Here is a 20,634-nt window from a genome sequence, read left to right on the forward strand (position 1 = left end):
TCACCAAAAATGTTTAATCTGAACATAAGAACAAGAAAACAATAGAAAAACAAAGTCAGATTAAGGTTCATCCCGTAAAACGAGCATTTACTCCTCAAAAAAATGTCAATGTTATTAAAGACAAAAAAAAAAAAAGAAAAGAAAAGAAAATGAAAGAACTCTTCAATTTCATTGAAAACTAAATAGAAACAATAACAAAATGCTTGTGTGGTCCTTGTTTGATTCCTGGATCAAAACTATAGCAGTTATAAAGGACGTTATTAGAAAAATCAGGGAAATTTAGATATGAATTATATATAACATTATTATATTAATGTTAAATTTCTTGTGTGTGATCATGATATTGCACTTATTTGGAGATTGTCTTATTCATAGGAGATACATGTTGAAGTATTTAGAAGTGAAGTATCATGATTTCTGCAACCTACTTTGAAATGATTCAGAAAAAAACATTGAGTGAGAGAGTGAAAGCAAGTAAGAAAAATGTTAACAGTTGGTAAACTTGGGTGAAACATATATAAAGGAGCATTGTACTACTTTTCCACTTTCCTGTAGGTTTAAAACTTTTGAAAATATAAGATGGGAAAAATTAAACCAAATTAAACTATTCTTCAAATTCTTTATTTCATATGTCTGTTTCAGCAATATTGAAATACAGGGGTATCATACATACACTCACCCTTTTTATAGATTTAAAATATTAAATGTTGAATGAATGTTACAAATTATAATCTGAATTTATCACAAGGCACTTAAATAGGAAATCAAAAGACTTAAGAATTGTGTTAAAATTTCAGTACAAGCATAAGAATAAAGGATATTGGTCATGTTAATATTCAGGCTGTCTGCCCCATCTAAATTTCTCTGCTCCCCTCCCACTTAAAATCTAAAAACAAAAAAAAAAATCATCATAAATTGGAAGTACAGAATTCTTAGAAAATAACTGGATGATGAGTTGTAGGATTCTCCTTACAGGTACAATCTACTCTTTAGCAACCTGTAAGCCATTGAAAAAGTAACTCCATAGCCAAGAAAGAAAGCCAAAGCACGATTTGGCTGGGGAAGGGGTGTCAAATACGCGACTGTGTGGTAGATCCGTGCTCCAACAAAGAGTCTGAAGTGCAGGATGGCTGTAGAGAGATCTGGACCACTCAAGGAATACAGAAGGCCAATACCAAGAAATGGCACAATGTTTTCAAGGTCATTCAGGTGAGCTCTGTGGGAAATTAGCAAAACACTACTTTCAAAATCAGTAGACATATATTCATTTTTCCATTTCTTTTAAAACTAAACGGATTTTTTAAAATGCGTATTTATTTCATTTTTGTTTAAATTGCCTTGCCCTTTAAAAATCTGGCTTTTATTTAACATATCATTATTTTTGTTTCTATTATTAGTGTATCTCAACATATAATAACGAAGACACTTTGCACTTTCAGGAATATCAGTCTTAAAGCTCTTTTATATTATCCCAATAGAAGCAGTGACAGTGATACACACACAATAATGTCTCAGTGAATGCTTTGTTCATGCACTGGGGCCAGAAGGGAAGCCATCTAGTTCAACTCCTAGCCCATGCATCAGTCCCTTAGCAGAATCCCCAGTGAGTATCACCTAGACTTGATTAAGCACTCTGAGGGAAAGGGGATTCTCTGCCTTTGAAAGTAGTATATTCTAAACATCTCTCCTTTCCCTATATACCAAAGCCAAGCCTTCCTTCTTTTCCTTTTGAATGGTACCCTTTATTTCTCCAGCTGCTCTGATTACCTTGCAACTTTCCTTTTATCTTGTATTGAATGTATATATGGTCTCAAATTCTTTCCAGAACATGGTGAGATAGGATTAAATAAATACATATGTAAAATGTTTTCTAATCATCACTGATTTCTGTCTGCCCAAATGCAAGTAACTTACTTTAAGCCATTCATTTATCTTAACATTTCCAAGACATATTACTTTATGTTTTTAATTATTTGTCCCACATGTCATCGATATCAATTTTTTCAGTATTGCATACTGAAAGCATACTTCATTTCACTTCATTTGTAGCCCCACTCAGTCCCTGACATTGGATTTACATGTGGAAATTTACATATTTCTATACTAATAGAAATAGCTTTACATGTGGAAGTAATGAAAAGAAAAAAAAGTCAAGGTTAAAAACGAAATGGGGAGATTCTGGAAAATCTTTATCTGCAAAGTATCTCCAATGGCGAATTGTTACTAGAAACTTTTTGGTGGGGTCGGTAAAGTCTCAAAAATTACAACAGGAAACCCGACAGTCTTTCTTGGAGACGCTTTCTCCTGTCTCCACACTGAAAACCCAGTGTCTGATCACCAGGGGGCGCTGTGCACACATTCGCTGCATCTCTAAGGATACGGACTCCTTTCAGAACTAAGGTCAATGGTTATTCACAACCTGACTAGAAGATCAGCTTCAATAATGGCTTTCCACAAGATCAGCTTCAATAATGGCTTTCTCTTCTGGAAGTACAATGGGCATGGGGGGTGGGAATGGGAAGGGAAAGTGGGGAAGAATCTAAAATCTCATAATAAAATATCTTTTATTAAGCTTTCACACATGACACTTGGATCTTCCCTTCAAACTTACTAATGCTATTGAGAGTCTAATTGTTATCACTTTCAAGTCCCGGGCAATGTTATGAGTATAGGGTCATGATTAGCATCATGGATGTGGTTACCTTCTCTAGAAGGGAGGTACAGAAAGGTAAAGACAAAGTTTGAAACTGCTTACTGTCTTTTTGGTGGTTTTAGGAACTCCACAAAGCATTACTCACCTTTTCTAAAGTTTATTCTTTTTCACCATAACACTTATAATTTTCTGATACAGTTTGAAATTTTCACATTGATTCTCTGTCCTGAAACTATTTTAGATCCACACGCTTGACACAGTCCATTTTTAAGACTGGCTGATTTACTCTGCAGGACTGCTAACTTAACAAATATATAACTAAGTGAAGCAGAGGCTAAAATTTTATTCATGCTATCTAGCACAGACTTCTTCTTAGAAGAAAAACATTCTTGTTTAATAAATAACTTGGGATTGAATTTTTGCATAAGAAAAAAATGTGAATTTCATTTTGGTACTGGTAGAACAAGAGAATGCATGGGGCAAAAGCAGAGCCTGCAAAATGATGTCCTGCTGGGCATCATCCAAAGCAAAGAAGGTACAGTGCAACTTCCCAGGGAGAGGCCGCTGAAGGACACCGTCAGAGCTCTGTCTAACCTACAACTTGAAATGTTTGCGTTGCCGTAACGTGACTCAATTTAGTCAAGTCTATTTTAGCCACATTTCTTAAGTTGGTTTGTCGAGAGTTGAGGAAAGAGCCAAGTTTATGCTAGTCTCACAAAATGTAGACAACGGAAACATGCACAAATGTAGGGACCAGACTGACAGGGAATCTGCAGAAATCTTGGGAGAGGTTTCAGACTCTCACTGGGAATCAAAAATGTGATAATGTAAATATGATCTAGATCCTAAAGGGACTAGAGACTCTAACTGATACCTGAATTACAGAAGTAAATTTTTCTTATTTCAGTATCCACTTCACTCTTCATATTCACCAAACAGAAGTGGTGCCATCAGCTATACTCATGATGTTTCCTATCTTAACTATTCGCCACAAAACAAACTATCTGTATGTTTGAGTATGGTTGTGAAAACACTTCATTGTTTCTTTAATTTTATGTAAGTTTACTTATTCCTTGAAATGTGCCTAGAATTGCACCATGTGTGGATGAGCATTAGAAAATACTAGATGTGGGGCGCCTGGGTAGCTCAGTAGATTAAGCATCCGACTTCAGCTCAGGTCATGACCTTGTGGTTTGTGAGCCTCAGCCTTGTGTTAGGCTCTGTGCTGACAGCTCAGAGCCTGGAGCCTGCTTCAGATTCAGTATATCCCCCTCTCTGTCCCTTCCCTGCTCATGCTCTGTATCTCTCTCTCTCAAAAATAAATAAATATTAAAAAAAGAGAAAAGAATACACTAAATGAGAAATTGATATATAACTTTGATGTTTCAGTGTTAGGATACGGTAATTAATAGATCAGTAATAGAATCCCAACAACAACAAAAATTCTGTGGGTGAAAAAGGGACAGCCAAGATGGTGACACAGGAGGCTCCTGAACTCCCTCCCTTCCACAGCCACATCAAATGTAGAGCTCCACACAAAGTAATTACATCTGAAAGAAATCCAGAAAACAACTGCGTGACTCCTAGACATTGAACAATACCCATCTTTAAGGCTGAGACACAGTCTTGCCATAAACCCTACCCCCAGCTTACTGTCACACAACTGAGAGGGAATTTCCAACTCCCAGCTTCTTCCTGAGGAGGAGTGGGTTTGGACTTCACATTTAGTGCCCAAACATTTAAGACTCTCACCCCAGGACAGAACCCCCAAAATATCTTGCTCTGAAAATTACTGAGGATTGCATCTCAAAGACCCACGAGACTTACAACAAATAAAATAGAGAAGTTAAGGGATGTACAAGACTTGTGTGTCAGCACAGAGGGAGCAGGCAAAATTGTCCATCTCCCAGTCTTTCTCTTAAAGGTCTGCAACTACATACTTTGAAATCTACTGCCTAAGCATCAGCACGCTTGTATCTAGGTTCAGTCTTTGATCCTTTGTAGAAACCAGGGAAGCTGGTGGATACCTCCCTGGCCTTCTCTCTCTAGCTTGATCCCAGTCACCACTATCTCCCTGCAAGGAGTTTATACACATGTATTCACTCCAACCTTTATGGCTGCAGTCCTAGGGAGGGGTCCCTGGGTCACCTGGCCCTGATCAGCACTAACAGTCATGAGTTAGTTAGTTAGATTTTATTCCCACAAAACATAGCAAACAAAGAATCAGTTCTCCACAAGCTCAAGCAGTCACTTCGGCTATCTGTCCACATGGCTATACGCAGGCCCAGCACAGATGGAGTTGACTAAAATGCCCAAACCCCAGTATCTCCTTAGAAGGGGCATAACTACATACTTTCCCAGCTGTTACTTAAATGTCCAGCTTCCAATTAGCTTATATTTAAATGTTGACTGTTATCCTCCCTTTGGAACACTTGACAAATCTTGACATACCTTGAACTATTGGGGACCAGTAAAAACAAAGATGGCAGCTTGGACTGTCACGAAGGTCTGAGAGACAACAGGGCTCAGGCTAGGATAATTGACAAGGTTAATTTCCTACATGAGACCACTCTGTCAAGACTGAGAGAAGTGGTTGTTTTATCTAATGCACAGAAACCAACACAGTGCCAAGAAAGACGAAAAAACAGAAGAATATGTTTCAAACCAAAGAACAAGATAAATCTACAGGAACAGATCTTAATGAAACAGAAATAACTAGATTTACTTAATACAGAGTTCAAAATAATGATCATAAGATGCTCAGTAAGGTCAGGAGAGAAATGCATGAACAAAGCTAGATTTACAACAGAAATAGAAAATATTAAAAAGTGCCTAAAAGAAAACACAGAGCAGAAGAATACAGTAACTGAATTTAAAAATTCAATAAAGTGGTTCATCAACAGACTAGATCAAGTAGAATAAAGGATCAGTAAACTTGAAGACATAGCAGTGGAATTCATCCAATTATAGGCACAAAAAGAAAAAAAATAATGAAAAAGTAAATATGGTTTATGGAACTTATGGAATATAATTAAAAACATTAATTTTATGTATGTATGTATGTATGTATGTATGTATGTATTATGGAGGTCCCAGAAGTAGAAGAGGGTGAAAAGGGGGCAGAAAGCTTAGCCCAAAAAATAATGGTTAACACCTTCCCTAACCTGGAGAAATAAACAGATATCCAGATACAGGAACCTCAGAAACTACAAAAAAATATGAATCCAAAGAGACCCACACTGAAACACATTATAAGTAAATTACCAAAAGTTAAAGACAGGAGAGACTCTTAAAACCAGCAAGAGAAAAGCAGGTTGTTTTATACAAAGGAACCCTATAAGACTATCAGAATATTTTTTACCAGAAACTACAAGGCAGAAGGGAGTGGATGATATATTCTACTGTTTTAAAAGAAAAAAAATAACAACAACAACAATAAAAAACCTGCCATCAGGAATCCTATACCTGACAAAGTTGTCCTTCAGATTGAAGAAGAGATAAGAGTTTTCCAAATAAAAGCTGAAAGTGTTCATCACCACTAAAGCAGCTAGAAATATTAAAGGGTGTTCTTTAAGCTGAAACAAAAGGACAGCAATTAGTAAGAAGAAAATGTATGAAAGTATAAAACTCATCAGCAAAAGCAAATATAATTAAATTCAAAATATACTAATGTAATGATGGTGGGTAAATCACATAACTCTAGTATAAAGACTAGAAGACAGTCACCTGGGTGGCTCAGTCGGTTAAGTGACCGACTTCAGCTCAGGTCATTATCTCATGGTCTGTAGGTTTGAGCCCCACGTCAGGCTCTGTGCTGACAGCTCAGAGCCTGGACCCTGCTTTGGATTCTGTGTCTCCCTCTCCCTCTTCCCCTCCCCTGCTCGTGCTCTGTCTCTCTCTCTCTCTCTCTTTCAAAATTAAACACTAAAAAAAAATTTAAAAAGAAAAGGCTAAAAGACGAAAGTAGTATAAGTAACTATAACAAAAGATACAGAATGAATGGATAAAAAAAAAAAAAAAAAAAAAAAAAACAAGATAAAACTAGATGCTGCCTACCAGAGACTCATTTCTGCTTTAAGGACACATAGACTGAAAGTGAAGGGATGGAAAAAGATATTCCATGGAAATGGAACACAAAAGAAAGCAAGAATAGCTACACTTATATCAGACAAAACAGGCTTCAAGCTAAAGATTATAAGAGATAAAGAAAGCCATTATATAATGATGAAAGAGGTCAGTTCATCCAGAGGATATAACATTAGTAAATATTTATACACCTATCATAGGAGCATCTAAATATATAAAGCAAATATTAACAGACCAAAAGGGAGAAATGACAATATAGTAATAATAGTAGGGGATTTTAATACCCTACTTTCAACAATGGATAGATCATCCAGGGACACCTGGGTGGCTCAGTCGATTAAGCATTCGACTCTTGATTATTGGCTCAGGTCATGATCTCACAGTTTGTGGGTTTGAGCTCTGTGTCAGGCTCCTCACTATCAGCTTAAGATTCTGTCTCTCTCTCTCTCTCTGCCCCCCCAAAATAAATAAAATTTAAAAAATAACAATGGACAGATTATCCATACATAAAATCAATATGAAAACATTGGAGTTAAATTCTATACATAAGCTCAGATGAACCCAAAGACATTTTTTTAAACGTGCCACCCAACAACAACAGAATACACATTCATCTCAAATACACATAGAACTTTCTCCAGGACAGATCATATGTTAGGCCAAAAAACAAGACTTAATAAATTTAAGAAGTATGAAATCATATCATCAATTCCAATCATAACTGTACTAAACTAGAAATCAATTACAAGAAAAAAAAACTGGAAAATTCACAAATATGTGGAGATTAAACAACATACTACTAAACAACCAAAGGGTTAAAGAAGAAATCAAGAGAAATAAAAAAAATATCTTGAGACAAATGAAGATAAAACAGAAAACACCAAAACTTATGGGAAAAGCAAAAGCAGTTTGAAGAGGGAAGTTTGTGATGATAAATCCTACAGGAAGAAAAGGAAAGATATCAAATAAACAACCTAACTTTACACCTCAAGAAACAAGAAAATGGCAAATAATCTAACCCCAAAGTTAGCAGAAGGAAATAACAAAAATCATAGTGGAAATAAATGGAATATAGCCTAAAAAGACAATAGAAAAGGTCAATGAAATGAAGAACTGGTTTTTTAAAAAGATAAAATAGATAAACCTTTAGATTTAACAAGAAAAAATGAGGGAGGATGCAAATAAATAAAATTAGAATTGAAAGTAGAGACATTCCGGGGCGCCTGGGTGGCTCAGTCCAACTTCGGCTCAAGTCATGATCTCACGGTCCGTGAGTTCAAGCCCCACGTCGGGCTCTGTGCTGACAGCTCGGAGCCTGAAGTCTGCTTCGGATTCTGTGTCTCCCTCTTTCTCTGACCCTCCCCCATTCATGCTCTGTCTGTCTCTGTCTCAAAAATAAATAAATGTTAAAAAAAATTTAAAAAAAAGAAAGTAGAGACATTCCAACTGATACCAGAGACATACAAAGGAGACTAGTATGAACAATTAGACACCAACAAACTGGACAACAAACTTGAAGAAATGGACAAATTCCTGGAAACATACAACATACCAAGATGGAATCATGAAGAACTAGAAAATCTGAGTAGACCAATTACTAGTAATGAGACTGAATCAATAATCAAAACCTCCCAACAAAGAAACCCAGGGCCAGATGACTTCACTGGTTAATTCTACTGATCAATTAAAGAACTAATACCAATTCTTCTCAAACTCTTCCAAAACAGTAGAAGAGAACAGAATACTTCTAAACTCATTTGACAAGGCCAGCATTACCCTGATGCCAAAGCCAGATAAAGGCACTATAAGAAAAGAAAAACAGGTCAATATCCTGATGAACATAGATAGGAAAATCCTCAACAAAATACTAGCAAACCAAATACAACAGTTTAATTTAAAAAGATTTAAAAAATCATATACCATTATCAAATGAAATTTAATACAGAGACGCAAGAATGGTTCAACATCTATAAATCAACACCACATTAACAAAAAGAAGGATAAAAATCATATTGTCATCTCAAGAGATGCAGAAAAAGCATTTGACAAAATTCAAAATTCCCCATGATAGAGACTCTGAACAAATCGGACATAGAGGGAATATACTTCAACATAATGAAGTCTACATATGTCAATCCCATGGCTAATGTCATACATCATGAAAAGCTGAAAGTTTTTCCTCTAAGATCAGGAGTAAGATAAGGATGCCCACTCTCACCACTTTAATTCAGCACAGTGTGGAAGTCCTAGCCAGACTAATTAATCAAGAACAGAAAATAAAAATCCAAATTGGAAAGAAAGAAGTAAAATTGTCTCTATTTGCAGATGACATGATATTATATCAGAAGCCCTAATTCCGCCAAACAACTATTAAAACTAATAAATGAATTCAGTAAAGCTGTAGGATACAAAATCAGTACACAGAAACCAGATGCATTTTTATACACTAACAATGAAATATCAGAAAGAATAATTTAAAAAACAATTTAATTTACAATAGAGCCAAAACGAATAAAATACTTAAGGATAAATTTAACCAAGGAAGTGGAAGATCTATAATTGGAAACTATAAGACACTGATGAAAACAACTGAAGAAGATACAAAGTAATGGAAAGATCTTCTGTGCTCATAGATTGGAAGAACTGATATTGTTAAAATGTTCATGCTACTCAAAGCAATCTGCAGATTCAGTGCACTCCCTCTCAAAATCTCAATGGCATTTTTTTTAGAGAAATAGAAAAAACAATCCTAAAGTTTGTATGAAACCATAAAGGCCTGAATAATCCAAAGCAATTGAGAAAGAAGAACAGAGCTGGAGGCATATGTTCCTGATTTTAAACTGTATTACAAAGCTATAATAATCAAGGCAGTATGGTACTGGCATAAAAGTAGACATATAGATCAAAGGAACAGAAATAAATCAATGTATTTATAGTCAACTAATTTCCTATAACTAATTTTCTAGAAAACCCAGAAATAAACCCATGATTTGCAGTCAATTAATTTTTGACAAAAGAGCCAATAATATACAAGAAGAAAGTACAGTTTCTTCAATAAACTGTGTTAGGAGAACTGGATATCCACATGCAAAAGAATGAAAACAGGACCCCACTTTATACTATACACAAAAATGAACTCAAAATAGATTGAAGACTTGAATGTAATACCTGAAGCCATAAAACTCCTGGAAGAAAACACAGAAGGTAAGCTCCTTGACATTGGTTTTGGCAATGATTTTTTTTTTTTTTTTTTTTTTTTTTTGGATTTGATGCCAAAAGCAAAGACAACAAAACCAAAAAGAAACACATGGGTCTATATCAAACCAAAAAGCTTCTGTTCAGCAAAGGAAGCCATCATCAAAATGGAAAGACAATCTACGGAATAGGAGAAAATATTTGCAAATCACATATCTGATACGTAGTTAATATCCAAAATATACAAAGAACTTATACAACTCCATAGCAATAATAATAATCCAATTGGTAAATGACAAAGGACCTGAATAGTCATTTTTGTCCAAAAAAGACATCCAAAACTATTGGCTGGCAATGGTTTTGATTAGCCTAACCTCTGTTAGGATGGCTATTATCAAAAAAGACAAGAGATAACAAATGCTGGGGAGGATGTGGAAAAAAGGGAACACTGTTGGTGGGAATGCAAACTAGTGCAGCTACTATAGAAAACAGTATGGAGGTTCTAGCCAGATGATCCAGCAATTCCACTTCTGGGCATATATCCAAAAAAAGAAACCATTATTCCAAAGAGATATCTGCATTCCCATGTTCATTACAGCATTCCCAATAGCCAAGATACAGAAACACCCTAAGTGTCCCTCAACGGATGAGTGGATAAAGACAATGTGGCATATATATGCGATGGAAGATTATTCATCCTTGAAAAAGAAGTAAATCCTGTTATGTGCAACAACATGGATGAACCTGGAGGACACTATGCTAAATAAAATAAAGCAGACAGAGAAAGATAAATGTTGTATGGTATCAGTTATATAAGGAATCTAAAAGACAGGGAAAAGAAGTCAAACTCATAGAAACAGAGTAGAAAAGTGATTGCCAGATGCTTGGGGGAACTAAGAACAGGTTGGTGAAAAGGTACAAAATTTTAGTCATAAGATGAAGAAGGTCTGTGGATCTAAAGCATAACATGGTGGTTATAGTTAATAACACTGTACTGTGTAATTGAAATTTGCTAAGAGATTAGAACTTAAATGTTTTCATAAAAAAACAAAGAGGTTGGTAAATGTGGAGGTGATGGATGTGTTAATGAACACGTTGGGGATAAACCTTTCACAACATATATTGATCAAATCATGATGCTGTGCACTTCAAATGTCTTATAATTTTGTCAATTACAGTTCAGCAGAGGTGAAAAAAGTTTGAAATTTACATGACTTTATGGAAAGGATTAAGAAATATACACTTGGAACTAGAATTCAATGTGTTTTTTTTAAGTATATTAATTATATTAGGAACCTGTGTGAATGGTATCTTGGCTTATTGCTTTTCATTGTTTATTGAATTCTCAGTGCATTAAACATAATACCTACAAAGGACAGAGAGAAAGAAGGGCAAGATTTCCCATGTTCATATTTTGAGTCTTGTTTTTTCAATTTTTATTTATTTATTTTGAGAGAGAGCTAGAGAGTGAGTGAGTGTGTATGAGATGAGGAGGGGCAGAGAGAGAGAGAAAGAGAGAGAGAGAGGGAGAATCCCAAGCAGGCTCCATGCTGTCAGTGCAGAGCCTGACATGGGGCTTGATCCCGTGAACCATGAAATCATGATCTGAGCCAAAATTGAGTCAGACACTTAATTGACTGAGTCACCCACCCACATTTTGAGTCTTACGCAAAAGTATCTTCAACCTTTCACACAAGCTGACACTCTCAACTCTAGAGAAAGATGACAAAACACAAGAATCTTCTATCCTCATTTTACCTCCTACCTGTAACTACTTTCGAAAAATCCCTACACAGAACAAAGTTATTAACCCCAACAAAGTAGGAAATTGGCAACATGTACAATTGCAGTGAGAGTTGGAGACTTCTACATCCTAATTTTCCATAATTATTATATGGACTATATAAGATGACTGCTTTTCCCTCTTCTTATGACCCTCAACATCTCACTGAGCTCCTTGACCAAAATTCTTTGATAAAATAGATAATTTCAGGAGGCAGTGTGTTTACCTTCGCACACGTTCCACTTTGTCATCTGTCCGAAGATATTTCTTGGCATTTTCTCCTTTGCCAAAGCCTACACAGTCTTCTGGGTTGGCAAAAACCTATTCCAAATACCAAGGAATAAGAAACGTTGTTCAAATACCAAATAACAGGTGAGTATTCTACCTGATAAGTTATTTGGATTTTAACAGAAGAAATACAGGCATCCAGATTGGCCCTTAGGAAAAAATTCAGAGCTCAAGCACAGGTAAGGGTCTATACTTTAAATCTGCATTTTTATTAACAGTCCAAAAATTTTTTTAAAGAAAAGAATAAATAGGGACTTAAATAAAAACCAACGTATAAAAATAGCAAAAAGGAACCATAAAGGGAAAAGAGAGCATAATTTTAAGTTATCATTGACTATTATTATGGTGAATTGGCATTTTTTTTCATAGTGATGTTGATATAACTTATCTCAAGGGTATTAACATTTCCAACTGACCGGTTCATAGGAAAGTCGTAAGTTTACCAGCCAAGGATGTTAGAGAACGGGCAAGAAACATAAAAGAGTGAGGGGCAGGAAATGTATTTTGTACTTTGTTAGGATATGTGTATCTCTTTTCTTTTGCTGAATTAACACTTTGGGTTGAATAATATAGTGAAATATAAGAAGTTGAATTGCATTCCTATAAAGGACATGTTCTACGGCATATATTCATTTATTTCTTCCTGCAATGATTATGCTCTTTGATATGACTTCCCCATCCCTTGAAACTTGAAAAATGCATTTAAGAAATATTTAAGTATGCTCCAATGCTTAATAATTCAAAGCAAAGAAAAACATGAACTACAAAATTAGCCTAATTTACACTTAGAAATCCATAAATATTATAATATTTTTCTTAATATGATATAAACATTTATCTCAGATTAAGATGTTGAAGAGAACTGATGAGAAAGGACATGATACAGGATCAGCTCTTGAAGTCAGCTCTGTCTGGCACACACTAGATGTTCAATAAACATGTTTCAAACAAGTAAACAAATGTATTACAATGGCAAATGCATGAGATTTGAGTTTAAAGCAGTCTGAATTAGAATCTCAGCATCACCCTTTATTGGTGCATAATGTCTCTGATCTTCAGTTCCTCAACTGTAAAATGGGGGGGCTAACCCTCATTTCCCGTGATAATATGAACGATGATGTAAAATGATCCTGTGATTTCACACATACCAAGAGCACCACACGGCTACATATCATTGGTATTCCACAAATCTGAGTTCCTTTCTCTTTTCCTTATAAGACAGGGAACATTTCTGCTATGCTGTGTGCCATGTTTCTAGAGGACACTGTGGAGCTGGTGGTAGGCAACTACCTTACTGCTTGCTGCTCTAACACCTGGACCTATTAGAGCCTTAAACATGTCTGTGTATGCCCGCGTTAAAATGTAAATGTCCTTGGGAAGGAATTATACCTCAAGACAGTAACAGGGAAATATCTTAAGGATGACTGTGAGCTCTAGACAAAAGCAAGTCTCTGGACAAAAACTCAGGACAGGCACTCCTAGAGAAATAGGTGTTTCCAGGAAGTAGTTGCTGACGAGGGACGACACCAATGAAAATAGTTTCTTTGTCAAGGTAGCTTTGCTCTACCCCCCTTACTGTGTTAGAAACCCTGCTTGAGTACAGGATATATGTTCCAAAATCTTTCTAATACCTTCCCCAACCCTCCATTTTAGGAAAAAATCACATTCTTATAATGCTGGGCAGAAATAGCATCTACTTAAGAAGTTGGAACTACACAAAATTCAAATGTCTTGTCCCAGTCATAAAAGACTCTATTGATAATCATAAGAACTTAATTCTGTCCCCAAAGGTATATCCTTCACCTGTCATAGAACTGAAGACACCAGTTAACTGTCTGGAAAATGACTATTTTCTAAACTCTAGCAGGCAAAATTAACTCCAAAATTATAGAACGTTTCCTTGAAAACTTTGATACTACAGGAATCTCATATACTAATATGAGGAACATACAGGAATCTCAGGAATCTCATACACTAAGAAGCATGGAATCTGCTTACAGAATACAGGAATCTCATATACTAAGCAGCATGACAAAAGGTAAAAGCCACAATGAAAACAACCACTTAGAAGTTTCCAGGAGAAAGTGCCTGTTCCATAAATATATCAGATGCATCTGTACCAAATGACTGCATAATGCATTTGCAATATTAAACAACGTGCCATTGGGCTTTACCAAAAAAAAAAAAAAAAAAAAAGTAAATTAAGAAAATTGTTTTCCCAAATTTCAAGTCTTAAAGGAAAATATCGCCCCTAAATGTCTTACCTTTCTTGTCAATCTAAAGAATGCAGTTGCAGTACTCATAAACATCATTTTTGAAAGAATAATCGTTGTATAGGAAGCAAAGGCCATGAATACTTCATTTTCCATAAGCTCAGTGAGGTCAACCATTTTTTCAATTTTGGTCTGGAATCTTAAAAATATTTTAGACAAGATAGGAAAAGCAGACATAAATACCCCAAATAACTTGATAGTCACATAATGTACTTACATTGCAGCATTAACTATACTGTTCTTAAAAAAGGATCTTGGGTTTATTCACAGAAGAAATCATCTTTTTTTCAATTTCAAAATAAATAGTATCAGGTTGTTTTCTAGTTCTATAACATTAAGCTTGAAGATATCAAACAGGCATGGAGCGAAAATGAAAATGTAGGGGTATGAGAAGCAAAGATAAATGGGCAAAATTCTATAGAGACTAAAATCATATTTTTGCATCAAACTGCAAGCTGGACCCAAAAGACCAGAGTTCATGGACTGATCTCATTAGAAACATCAAATTATGTACATAGTAGCACCATTAATGTTTGATTGGGAATGCCTAAATTCTAATACACGTCCTGCTTTAGAAACCCAGCTTATAGCTTTTTGCCATTTCAATAGTGTTTAGGATCCCAGGCTACAAGATTTGAATTCCAGTCCCACCATTTGGTTAACTTTGGTTCAGAGATTCGACCTCTCTGAAATGAAATTCTTCATTTATAAGATAGCAATAGTAACGGTTCCTAACTTACTGGTTTGTTGCCAGGATTTAATTGAGATAGCATGTGGAATAAATTTATACTTAGCACAGCACCTGGCCCATGGAACACCCTCAGTAAGGTTTATTATATTATGATCATCATTATCAGCATGATTATGGTCATCATCAGTACCAACACAAGTGAAGAAGGGGAAGCAGGATATTAGAAACAAAATGCTAGGCAAATGCAAAGTAAGGAATTGGCATTGATGGTACTTTCATAGAAGGAATAAGGGAAGAAAGATTATCTTTAATATTTTAAATTTAATTTAATTTATTCTATTTTATTTTATTTTTGAGGAAGAGAGCGAGCACACGAGTGAGGAGGGGCAGAGAAAGAAGGGGACAGAGGATCCTTAATGACAGCAGGGAGCATGACTTGGGGCTTGAACTCATGAACCATGAGATCATGACCTGAGCCAAAGCCAGACGTTCAATTGACTGAGCCACCAGATGCCCCAGGAAGATTATCTTTATATAAGTCTTCAGGTTACTTCACATTGCAATGAATGTTACTATCTGTCTGGAGTTGGAAGTATAATTGGGAATGTACTCAGAAGGAAAGCTAAGACAGACCAGTGATACTGAAGTCAAAGTGGGTAGGGATTAAGTAAAGCTTCAAATTTAAATTTCCTACCCTGTCTGGTAGCCATTCTCTTTAATGTCCTCTCATTCTATGATCAGCCCTGCTATCTGCTTCTTCTATCTTGTCCGCATAAACACACATCTTTTCTCATATCCACCCTTGGCATGTAGTACTGTCTCTTATACGCAATGTCCACTCCTGCCTTTAAAACTCAACCCCTGAATGCCACCTTACTAGAGTGACATCTATCAAATTCTGATCATTCTATCCATCTACCAATAATCTATAAATTTATATCTCTTCTTATACTGTGTTACTGGTCATCCTGTGTCTACGCATTGCTGTTAGTGTGATCGAAACAACATACATATACGCTTAATTTTGTAAGAGCTCACTAGGTGTCCAATTCTGTCATGTACTTTATATGCATTATTTAATCTTTGTAACCATACCATTACAGTCCTTATATCTATATCCATTTCATAGATGAAGCAAATGTGACTCCAAGATGTTAAGCAGCCAAGTTAGGACGCAAACCCATGCCTATGACTTCATATCTTGTACACTAACTACACTGTACTATCTTCTTCAAGAGACTGCAAACTGCTGGGGTGCCTGGGTGGCTCAGTCAGTTAAGCACCCAACTTCAGCTCAGGTCATGATCTTGCAGTTCACGAGTTTGAGCCCCGCATGGGGCTCTGTGCTGACAGCTCAGAACCCGAAGCCTGCTTGGGATTCTCTCTCTCTGCCCCTCCTCTGCTCACACTCTGTCTATCTCTCTCAAAAATTAAAAAAAGAGAGAGAGAGAGAGACTGCAAACTGTTTAATTCTCATTCAACTAACATTGATTGAATGCCTGCTCTGTGGCCAGCTGGCACATCTTACATCTGTTATCTTGTTTCCTCTTCCAATGACGCCACAGGGTAGGTACTATTATTCCCATTTTTCAGATAAAGAAACCAAAGCTTCTCAAGTAACCCCTGTTTTACAAGGTAGGCTGAAAATGTACTTTGGATTTAAGCAAACAGAAACTATATGTCCCCATTTAAAAAACAAAAACAAATACATACAATAAACTAATCCACCTCCACAGGTCAGTAGTCTTGAAACCACAGAATGTTATATAAGCTCTCAGTGCAAGACAATACTTTTAGTGCCATTTAACGTATCTGATCTTGTTCCACTAGTGGGGGCAGGGGTGGGGAGGAAGTCATGAATAAACTGCACTATCCCTCAGAGTTCATGTAATTAGCTTAATAAGGGATCCCTAAGCCTCTGGACAGAGATCTGAAGAAACATAGCAGGAATGTTAATTTAAAAAAATTGAGAAAAGTTTATCAAGTAGGAATTTTTGTTATTTAACAATAATTTTACATCTAAAACAGTTTCTGTAGGTCTCTACGAATGTTTGCAGAATGAAATTTATTTAGCAGTGGAATGCCCAGAGAATGGTCTTCCCTTTGAGAAAATTGGTATTGAAAAAGTAGAGGGGTGCCTGGGTGGCTCAGTTAAGCATCCGACTTCGGCTCAGGTCATAATCCCACAGCTCGTGGGTCCGAGTCCCTCATCCAGCTCCGTGCTGACAGCTCAGAGCCTGGAGCCTGCTTCAGATTCTGTGTCTCCCTCTCTCTCTGCCCCTCCCCAGCTCGCACTCTGTCTCTCTCAAAAATAAATAAACATGAAAAAAAAATTTTTTTTAAGAAAAAGTAGAGAGAAAGTGGAAGCTTTCCAGAACAGCTGGTGGTAAAAGCACACAAAGATGTCAGCAGTTGGAGGAAAAGGGCAATGAGAGGTTTTTTTCCTTTAAATGTGAACAACACATTGAAAGTGCACCTCACACAAAGTTTTTCCAACACGGAGAATGTGGCTGAACTCCTCAGGTCTGTGGTTTGGGGAAATGGGCCAATGCCAAGCTTCTGATTTCATACCACAAACCACCTCTCAGAGACCTGAGGGCCAGGTGAGGAATAATGAAGGTAAGACATTAAGAGATAGAGAAGTGATTCATGGCATGGAATAAAATGATGCCGGACTAGACTTTTTTTCAAAGCTGATTTGTCAGTAAGTTGCCTTGAGCCCACGTCATGGCTGGACACTGTAGTCAAAATGCAATTACTGAAAGCTTTTTACTAGAAAAGGTTGCCAGGAGGGAGGAGAGCAATATAGTAGTACTAATAATTAAAAGAGTAAAATGTTAGGTGTTTTGAGTATTCTAGGAGTGAGGTACAAATCCAAGTTGGTTATGAATTATGGAAAATAAAATATTACGGGGCGCCTGGGTGCTTTAGTTGGTAAAGCCTCTGACTCTTGATTTCGGATCAAGTCATTATGTCACAGCTTATGGGATTAGGCCCCACATCGGGGTCTGCATTGTCAGTGCAGGCCCTGCTTGGGATTCTCTCTCTCCTTCCCTCTGTCCCTTCCCCACTCTCTATCTCAAAATAAATAAATAAACATTAAAAAAAGAAAATAAAATATTACAATGATGTCATATTTGTATAGTGTACTGTTCCTTTCATTGTCCATCATGGGTTAGCACAGCAGAGAATACCTCCATCATTTTTGCCAGAGAGTAGGGCTCGGTCCCCTAAGGTAGAGGTGACTGCTTCTCCTCTGAAGGGACAAGGAGAAGAGTGTTGAGCACACAGAGACTCTGGAACTAGACTAGAGTCCAGGTGAATTAGATTCTGCCACTTACTGGTGGGGATTTAACTTCTCGGGGACTTACTTACCTCTCCTGTATAATGAGGTTAATACTTCCTTTCTCACAGGATTCTTGTGAGTGTCAAATGAGTAAAGTCTGAAGATCTTGGAAAAGTACTCGGACCTGGTAAGTGCTATATAAGCATTTGGTAAATAAGTTCCTACTTTGGCACTGTCCTAAGCGCTGAGGAGATCATTTTAGAGTTTTCAAAAAGCTTTTACATGATGTCACTTGATCTAGAAAACTCTAAGGTAGTTGGAGCAAGTCATATTTGTCTCTGCCTTTAAGGTATAAGGAAACCGAGGCCTGGAGAGGTAGAGTGAGTAATCTGACCCAAATTCACAGTAGAGGGACCAAGACTAGAATCCAGTTTTCTTAAGTGTTCAGCTCATCATGGGCTATCCACCATCAAGGCTAAGAATTCTAGACTACTTTGGTTTTCTGGGAGTCTTTTTCTGCCCAATCTCATCTTCCTACCTTGCCGTCCCCACCCAACACCATGCCTACCCCCACTGTATCTATTACAGTTGAGTCTATCTCTCAACTATGGACTATTCCTCTTGTCTTTACAGGCTCTTGGCCAAAAGGACAAAGTTCTTATTTATGGTGGCCTTGCAACATCAATATTGCGAAACACACAAAACATCTGGGCACACATCTCCGGAGCCATGACTCCGCAACTTTTCACCTTCTAAAACAAATAGAACGCTACCACAAGATAAAGAAAAAAGATAATTCAATGGCCTTTTTGCTGGTTATCAATTCTAGAATTTCTGGACCACTTGAGGCGACTGCAGCCCTGGCCTCCTATATTTCAGAACCCAGGTGCCGGGAGGAAAACGCTGAGGGATCTGGGTGGATGTGGGGTAAGGCTGTTCTCAGGGGCCAGTGCTGACCTCCCTTCCCAGCCTCAGTGACTAATAAAGTCCGCTCTCAAACAAACCCTTAGAAAAACTGTACTTGTCCACCACAGAGCAATATTCAAATTTGGACTATTTGTCGTTTTAAAAAATGACCAAAGATGGTCAACGAACACACATAGTCCTCTTATTTTGGAAACAGCACAGGACCACAAACCCTATTATAATCTACCCTAACTCCCAAGGCAGGAAGCCGCCAGGGGATGCAAAAGGTGTGTGTAGCTTGGTTCTAAGGCCCTAAGAACTCTAGTCTTACATGGCTGAAAGGCTGTAACCTGAGGGTCTGGGGGAATTTTCCATCTGCCGTACAACAATGCTTGATTACAACCCACTTGGCATTCCCTTGGAGAGAAAACAGGCAGAAGGCAAAGGAGAAAATAAGAGTGCCCAGACTACCAAGAGGCCTTGGGACTATTTCAAAGGAAACAAGGAGATGGGAGATTTACATGCACCCTTCTCTCCACTGCCCCAGTCCAGTGACAGCAATACTGTCTGAGGCCTCAACTCCCAAATCAGAGTTTCCCACGGCTTCTGCCTCTGGACTGGGGAGCTGGCTACAACATTACAAAGTTTAACCTATGTCCTCCTGAACTTTGCGGCTGCTGTGGCCGTTGTGGTTATCTCATTATCATTAGACTTGCTGGTGTTTTTCTTGCCTGTGAAAGTGAACCACGAGGAGCAAGTTTTTCCTGTATTTCAGGAGGTGGGAAAGCCAACTTGGCCCAGGGCTGCAGGAATTCACACTCTCAGGGTGAACAGACGTTGCTTCAACGGTAGCACCTTCACATATGACTACAACTTGCACCTACTTTTCATTCTCCCTAAGTTCCAGGGGGCCCATTCAAAGTGGACGTTCCTCTGGCTTGAGAAGAAAACATGAGTAACTCACCACTGAAACTCAAGACTGACTGAAGTTTCTTTCCCGGAGTTTGACAAAGGGGAAAACTTACCTACAAGGGAGGAGGGGCTCAGCTCCCTTTCGGAGGTGACAGATTGAAAAGCCAGCGCGTAGCAGCTAAATGGAGCAAAGGAGTTTCACGCGGGCAAAGACCACTCCAGCCCACACCCGCCTCCTGCAAGGCTCCTGCCCGCCCACCACCCTCTCGGTGCCCTCTCCTTCCTCATCCCCTGCCCCGCACGTACAGTGAATCCGAGTAGGAATCCAGCCACAAACCTGTCCCCAGCGGGCGTGTCGCGCTGCCACCGCGGGGCGTTCACAGCGCGGGCAGACGGGACAGCAGGCAGGCGCCCTACCCACTCTGCTAATTTCCTGGTACTCGCGCTGCAGCTCCAGAAGCAGGACTCCCAGCCCTGCGAAGCACCTCCCCCAAGTCACCCGATTGTTGTGCGAGGGAGGAACCGCGGCCCATGCGTTCCCCGCTGGAACCTCCTCCGCTG

General features: G+C 37.8%; 1 protein-coding gene across 7 annotated transcripts; it reads right to left on the reverse strand.

Annotated features, from left to right (window-relative positions):
* Positions 1 to 605: 605 nt before the first annotated feature.
* Positions 606 to 20,601, reverse strand: MGST1 (microsomal glutathione S-transferase 1). Of its 7 annotated transcripts, none has more exons than XM_053894958.1 (5): positions 20,411 to 20,581; positions 17,446 to 17,561; positions 14,270 to 14,417; positions 11,944 to 12,038; positions 606 to 1,216 (listed from the first exon to the last, which is right to left on the reverse strand). In XM_053894958.1, exons 3-5 carry the CDS (start codon positions 14,393 to 14,395, stop codon positions 970 to 972), a joined length of 468 nt encoding a protein of 155 aa, XP_053750933.1. In that variant the 5' UTR covers positions 14,396 to 14,417; positions 17,446 to 17,561; positions 20,411 to 20,581; the 3' UTR covers positions 606 to 969. The 7 variants fall into 7 exon arrangements, with proteins under 7 accessions (XP_053750933.1, XP_019307639.1, XP_053750932.1 ...); XM_019452094.2 differs by having other exon boundaries at positions 17,451 to 17,561; positions 20,380 to 20,581; XM_053894957.1 differs by having other exon boundaries at positions 20,380 to 20,581.
* Between the last annotated feature and the right edge of the window lie 33 nt (positions 20,602 to 20,634).

The sequence above is a fragment of the Panthera pardus genome, unplaced genomic scaffold (assembly GCF_024362965.1).
Source record: "Panthera pardus isolate Hobbes unplaced genomic scaffold, ASM2436296v1 HiC_scaffold_6, whole genome shotgun sequence".
Classification (NCBI taxonomy): Eukaryota; Metazoa; Chordata; class Mammalia; order Carnivora; family Felidae; genus Panthera; species Panthera pardus.